The sequence below is a fragment of the Tachypleus tridentatus genome, chromosome 10, assembly GCF_004210375.1.
Source record: "Tachypleus tridentatus isolate NWPU-2018 chromosome 10, ASM421037v1, whole genome shotgun sequence".
In the NCBI taxonomy this organism is placed as follows: domain Eukaryota; kingdom Metazoa; phylum Arthropoda; class Merostomata; order Xiphosura; family Limulidae; genus Tachypleus; species Tachypleus tridentatus.
In genome coordinates, this window is record NC_134834.1 from 70,856,869 (window position 1) to 70,864,514 (window position 7,646).

General features: G+C 35.7%; 1 protein-coding gene across 1 annotated transcript in view; it reads right to left on the reverse strand.

The window, feature by feature from the left end:
- LOC143229530 (synaptotagmin-15-like) overlaps positions 1–3,494 on the reverse strand; it is a 42,174-nt gene extending 38,680 nt beyond the window's left edge. Inside the window, exon 1 of the mRNA XM_076462005.1 lies at positions 2,922–3,494. Within this exon, the coding sequence (XP_076318120.1) occupies positions 2,922–3,015 (94 nt within the window). The 5' untranslated portion in view covers positions 3,016–3,494. The remainder of the gene's footprint in view (positions 1–2,921) is intronic.
- Positions 3,495–7,646: the final 4,152 nt, after the last annotated feature.

The window sequence follows — 7,646 nt, forward strand, 5'->3', positions numbered from 1 at the left end:
ACTCACTACACTTACAAGGTTTTACGACACGATCCTCACGGTTACCTTGGATACCCGTTTCTAAAATCGCAATAGGCAGATGGCAACCGAACTATTCTATCTGGATAAATGCACTTCTATGACTTTACCTATTTCGAGAAAAGAAGCGTGACGTGACACACAAACTGGCTTTTATTTAAGTTAGATGGTGGAGAACGTTTTAAGTTTAACTTCTTTGAGTATATTTTTAGTGTTATAGATGCATATAATATCTGTGTGTGAAGTTTAAAAATAACTTTTGCTTATTTTAAATAAATAAAAAATCGTATTTATCTATTTATTGAAAGCGCAAGTTTCGTTAACTTTACTAGTCTGTTGAAAACAACTGATTTTTTTTTAACGAACATGTTCATTTCATCGCAAAGGTTGAAATAACAAAGACAGTAAAATAAACAGAGATGCATGCGTCCTCATGCAGATTTTAACGGAAACGTAGAACATTTCAAGTCTAGTCTTTGAGGCGTCTTTGGACGAGGAAAGGAAGAAATAGAAACAAATTTCATCTACATTTTCATTGTATGACCAATTACTCTTATCTATTGTAGTTCTTTACTTTCAGTCTTCACATGACGCAACTATTCGGAGTCAGAAGAAAGTGCATCTTTAACAGGAAGTTTTAAAGCGCTCTGAAGAAACGTTAGCCGTAGAGTTTTCAATAACAATTTCAGCCTAATTTAAAGATTATATAACTACATGTGATATAAACCTCCATCTTCCAAGGATCCTTTCAGAGCAACTTATCGTATACGTTAATATATGGGTACAGTGTGTCCATGAACACTATATACAGAAAGTAAATTATTAATTCTTTCCATTTGCTTCTTTCGAGCAAGATCTTAATGCCTTAAGAAATTATGACTTATGAACTTGATCACATATGATAATGAAGAATGTTTTTCTTTATTCTTTTGGGCGCGGTATGGCCAGATGGTTAAGGCACTCGACTCGTAATCTGAGGGTTGCGGGTTCAAATCCCCGTTGCACCAAACATTCTCGCCATTTCAGTCGTGAAGGTATTATAATATTATGGTCAATCTCACTACTAGTTGGTATAAGAGTAGCCCAAGAGTTGGCGGTGGGATGCCATGAATAGCTGCCTTCCCTCCAGTCTTACACTGCTAAATTAAGAACAACTAGCACAGATAACCCTCGTGTAGTTTCGCGCGAAATTCGAAACAACCCTTATTCTTTTGTATGTGTGCGTACGAGAGAAATGGAATTATAGAAATATTTAATACTGCCTATCCCAGAGAAGACTCAAGGAACGTTTAGTATTGTTAAAAATTACCGATAAATTTATTGTAATTCACTGCTAAACTCAAATGGTTACACACGATACAACATTAATCAAAAATAGACATATTTTGTAAATCTTTAATTGAGATTAAAATTCAGAATTTTTCTATTTTCTGTATCAGAAAGTCACACGTCAGATTTTACAAATCAGAAGCTCGATTCCCCTCAGTGGGCTCAGCAGATAGCTCGATGTGGCTTTGTTATAAGAAAAGACAAACAAACAAACACAGATTTTTACAATAATGAGTAGTTTCCTATTCGTTGTGTTTGGAGGTCAAAGTAGGATTAATTTCAAAGGTTAAGATGATTTGTAAGGTCATGTAAAGTGTTAAGTTTTCAGCTAAGAAGCGTTGTTGGTCCTCGAACTGTGTTTCCTTAAGTGGGATTGATGTTGTTTTAACTTAAAAATATTTTATTTTATCAATGTTAAAGATATAACAAATAATATTTTAACAACAAATTAGGTCGCACATCAGTTACGATTTAAATAGTTTCCCAAGTAAAATCAACGGTACCCCTGGGTGTGTTTTAGGCTTTAAGCATAAATATCCATGGTGAACTTAAAAATATGTGACTGTTTTATTCAACGGAACCTGAGAAATAAATTCGTATAAGTTAAATAAAGCCGCTTTGCTGGTTTATATCAGAAGAAAAGCAGAAGGTCGTTGATTTTATGCGTTACCCATAGGTACGAGGGAAGCGGGGAAGCAAGTTGCTCCATCACTAATACAGGGGCAGTTTTCCTTTCCCTCTCCCTCAGAAAAGAAATGTTGATATGATCACAGTTTTATTACACTATCTAAACAAACAAAAAGGGAAGAGCTGGCTTTTCATCTAGAATTTGTGTATGTGATGTGCGTGCGTTTGTTATTGAACATCGTTTCCGGCGAAGGATTAATATAATTGGTGGAAACGATGAAATTCTGTTAACCAGAATATAATACCCAAGATTGAAAATTTAAACTGCTATTAATTAGAATGAAAATGCTGTCGATTATCATTTTTAAAAAGTTATATCATTACCTGATCTTTACAAGAAACAAATCCTGGTCAACGTGACTAAAGTGCTCACAAGAAAAAGACTGGATAGCCTAAAAGAAAACATGCTTTTTTATTAGGGGCCCGGCATGGCCAAGTGTGCTAAGGCGTTCGACTCGTAATCCGAGGGTCGCGGGTTCGAATCCTGGTCACACCAAACATGCTCGTCATTTTAGCCGTGGGGGCGTTATATAGTGACGGTTAATCCCAGTATTCGTTAGTAAAAGAGTAGCCCAAGAGTTGGCGGAGGGTGGTGATGACTAGCTGCCTTCCCTCTAGTCTTATACTGCTAAATTAGGGACGGCTAGCGCAGATAGCCCTCGAGTAGCTTTGCGCGAAAACTCAAAACAAACAAACAAACAAGCTTTTTATTAGTGCAAGAGAGATAAACTGTACGTGTTCTAAAAATTTACAATAAAAAACGGCTCGTGAGCTTTATTGAAAACTTGCACGCCACCTGTGATAAGATATTTTATACGAATAATAATAAAATTGCAATTGCACAGAAAACAACAGTATGATTAATAAACGTGTATTAGATGACTTACTTTCGATGTCAGAAACTTTCCTTACTGTATTCTCCTTTACGATATTCATTTCTGTTTCATTTAGATGGTGATCATCCGACCGACTGTCTGACATTGCTACCGTATGCCACCTGTTATATACCCGGCACGACACTTCAGCTGAGCTCTGTATCCAATGGAAAGTACTCGAAACAGAATAACGTGTCTTGAACGGTGACTGTTAAGATGTTAAGTTTTTGTTTTAGAAATGGAACATTCCGAATGAAACTGTGAGAAGCTCAAGGACCTTGGATACTTCTTTATCAATCTAATTCTTATCTATGTGTATATATATACATATTCATATACTGTAGTGTATGTATATTCTACATACTGAAGTTTTTGAACTCAGTTCTTCGACTGCTAGACGGAATTGTGGGTAATTCGACAATGATAAAAATGTGTATCACTCACTGGATGTCGAAAACAAAATTAACCTCTCTAGGATCAGATTACACACGGAGATGGTTAAGAAACAAAACGCAAATAAATAAAATGTCGACTTCAATCGTCTGAGTTTTCACTCCAATGAACAGCTTGATCCAGGGTGGTGAATTAATAATACGAGGCGAAAAGAAAATTCACCAATTAATTCATAGAAGCTAGCCTGTTGCAGCTGATACGTAGCTATACATGGTTTCATAAAGGATGGAAATTTCGTCCACGTGTCGATGTGTGGGTGGTTTAAAGCCAGCTCAGTTAGCTTAAGCTTCAAAGCGAGCTCGATCTCTGTTAAAAATGTCTCGCAGTGATAACCGCATAGTGAAGTGACAAATTATCAACCAGGTGGCGCGACGTTTGTATCGAACGGCAACAAAAGAGCCTGAAAATTAAGTGCTTCCATGTTTTTAGTGGTTCCAAAGTAATTTAAAGTAATATCTTTTGAGACATTTTAATATAATAAAAAGATATATATATTATTAAGATATATACCAAAGAAGTTTTAAATATTGTATTATTTTGCAATACAGTTGATAATAAGGTTTCCGATGTTTTAGTTATCTTTATTACTATTATATACTATTCAATAAAATTCAAAATTTAGGCTAAGTAAACGAGGAAGTAAGAGATTGACAATATAAGAAGTTTGCGAACGTTTGTACTCATTTACCTAAACTGTAATCAAATTTATTTAACATTATAAGAAATCTGTGTAGCACAGGTAAAAGGACTGTTCAATAATTATAATTGCAAACACAAATCTTTATTCTCTTATTGTACGTGTTAAAGCCTGTGGAGTTTGGTTTCTTGACCAAGCATTACTTCTTAAAAATATGAGAATTCTGGTTGGAAATTTTCTTTGTATTTACTTAACAGGATCTACAAGCAAAACAAATAATCTTTCAACTCATTGCCATGATTAGTAGGCTATACGATTATTTAAGTCTAGTTATTAATTAGTTACATTTTTATGTGCAGGGTGGATAGCATACAAGTGTTTTTACTAAGAGGAACCTGAACCATATCCTGACCATCACAGCCACAGCCATTCTCAAGATTTTACCGAATATAACAACATACCTGTAGCCGGAACGTATGATATAAACTGATTAGCAATAACTATCTAGTAAATTAATTATTAGTTCAAATGTAGACTTGGTGATCGTATAAATTTGTAAATGTGAAAACGGTCGATATCCAATCGTAACAATCTTAACTTGATGATTGAAAGATAGAATAAGTTAAAAAAAACAACACATACATCTTGCTGGGTAGTATTAAGCTCAGTAATTGTACAGTAGGTCATGTGTACACATTACTGCAGAACACAAATCCAGACACAACTCTGTTAGATCACGTGCGCACACCTTGCTGGGAAATATAAGCCTAATAGATGAAGTATACATTTATGATGTTGCCAAAACACGTAGGTTCAAGACGTCTTGACAGAAATGAATAAAAACCCTGCAACTCGAGTACTTCCGAAAGGTGAACTCTTCTTTTTCAGGTCGATCTTTCGAAAGCGCATGGGTTATAGGATGAGGTATACACGTATTGATATATAGTATAAACAACAATAGGCTTGACAGATCGAGTGTATATACGTTGCTGCGTAATATAAACCACAGTTAGGGCTACAGCAGACTTTCCCAGAATAGCCGATTGGACTGTACAAGGAGTGAATCAAGGACTATTGTTGATAATGGGAGAAAATAGACCCTGTTCGTACACTTATTAAAGCCCATCAGGCCCATAAGAGAATTTCTTTGTAATCTTATGTTTCCTAAATATTGTGTTATGATGAATAAAAGTTAATTATCTATTGAAGTGTACTGACTATAAAGTTTCACTTACGGTCGAAGTTCTAAGAATTTGAGGATTGATGATAGCTTTATATGTTCGTCAATGAATTAACAACTTAAACAGGTCTACTAGATCAGATGTTCACATATTGTTGTACATTATAACCCACATAACTGGTCTCAGAGATCAAGTATGCACATACTGATGTAGATTATAAACCACAGTATAGGTCTGACAGATGAGGTATTGTTCCCCAGTGGCTCAACGATACGTCTGCGGACTTACAAAGCTAAAAACCAGGTTTCGATACACGTGGTGGGCAAAGCACAGATAGCCTATTGTGTAGCTTTGTGCTTAATTCAAAACAACAACAGCTGAGGTGTTAATACATAAGTGCTAATAAGGTTACAAATATATAAATAAGTAAAGTTTCAAAGTATTAACAAACTTGTTATAAATTGTATTTATAGCTCCCCTGTAAATCATACTTTATCGTGCTGATGGAGGACAATATAGAGTATAACACTTGCACAAAGTAGAAAAAGTTAAGTTTAAAAGGATTGGTTTGTTTAGAATTTTGCGCAAAGCTACTCGAGGGCTGTCAGCGCTAGCCATCCCTAATTTAGCAGCATAAGGCTAGCGGGAGGACAGCTAGTCATCACCACTTACCGCCAATTCTTGAGCTACTCTTTTACTAACGAATTGTAGGATTGATCATCACATTATAACGCCCCCACGGCTGAGAGGGCGAGCATGTTTGGTGTGACGGGGATTCAAACTCGCGACCCTCAGATTACGAGTTGAGTACCTTAACCACCTGGCCATGCCGGGCCATAAGTTTAAAGGGAAGATTCAGATTTTCATGAAAGTAACTACATATGTAACTTTTAATTAAACGAATACGTAATTGGTATAATTTTTCCCAATTTTTGTAACCAAACTTCGATAAAATTAAACGAATGGATAATCCATTTAAAATTACCCCCTGTCTTCGTGTAAGATTGTTTTGCTTTTAGTGTTGATTAAACGATAGTTAAACGGATATTGCTCGAAGTTTCGAATCCTTATGGCCAGGTGGTTAAAGCCCTCGACTCGTAATCTGAGGGTGGTGGGGTCGAATCCCTGTCACACCAAACATGCTCGTCATTTTAGCCGTGGGGGAGTTATAATGTCACGGTCAATCCCACTATTCGTTGATGAAAGAGTAACCCAAGAGTTGGCAGGGTGGTGATGACTAGCTGCTTTCCCGCTAGTCTTACGCATCTAAGTTAGGAACGACTAGCGCAGATAACCCTCGAGTAGCCTATCGCGAAATTCAGAAAACAAAGATACTAACTAACTTTACCAAATTGTATCTGTGGGGCCTGGCATGGTCAGGTGGTTAAAGTGCTCGACTCGTAATGTGAGGATCGTGGGTTTAAATCCTCGTAGCACCAAATATGCTCGTCATTTCAACATGATTCGAACCCCCGTCACACCGAACTTGTTCACCGTTTCAGTCGTGAGGGTGTAATAACTTGACAGTCAATGACACTATTCGTTAGTAAAAGAGTAGTCCAAGAGTTATCGGTGTGTGGCGATGACTAGTTGATTTCCCTCTAGTCTGAGACTACAAATTTAGGGACGGCTAGGACAGATAGCCCTCAAAAGTCAACAACAAACTTACTTGTTGTGGATAGTTTTGGAAATGTAAGGTTTGCGTAAATGGAGCAATTTAACTTGCGTATATTAATTGCACGAACGAATTAAAGGGAATGAAAATTAAGTGGATAACATAAAATACGAGGGTTTTAGAATTAGGTACTTTTAACCGGTTTACGTATTTTTATGTTCATGTGTTTAAGTAAAATAATTCATTATGAAGAATATTACAGAAACACCAAAGATAACCGAATTTTTCTCCTATTGCTTGACATATTTCTCATATAAAGTATTTTAACAATTTCAGTGTTTAAAACTATAAGAATGTCACTCGACTAAACGCAAACTTAGTTTGCTTTGGACAGCCATATGTACCACTATGACAACTAAAATCTCTTTATAATTGAATACCAGCTTAAGTGGGGAATGTTACATCTTACATTTAAATCTCTGAAATTTCAATCTAGGCTCAGATTAAAGTTTTGGTTGAAATGTTTTCGTCTGAGACCATTACAATCTGTATCTAATTGTGAGCTTAGTTTAAATCTAAGCGAAGGCAATTTCCATATAGGTCATTAAGTTCTCCACCTGTTACTAGGTTACTTTAAATCTTAGTGATGACATCTTCCACAAATACGACTAAAATCTCTGTCTACACTAAACTTACGAAATGAAAAGTTACAATCTCATATTAAGTAAATGAAATCAATAATTCATAGGTTGAAAACTGAAGTTTTATATATAGTTCCTACTCTAAGTTAGTTGATTATAGATTTTTTTAATTAATTAGAACTTTTTGTTAGAAGTTTATGCATTATAAAT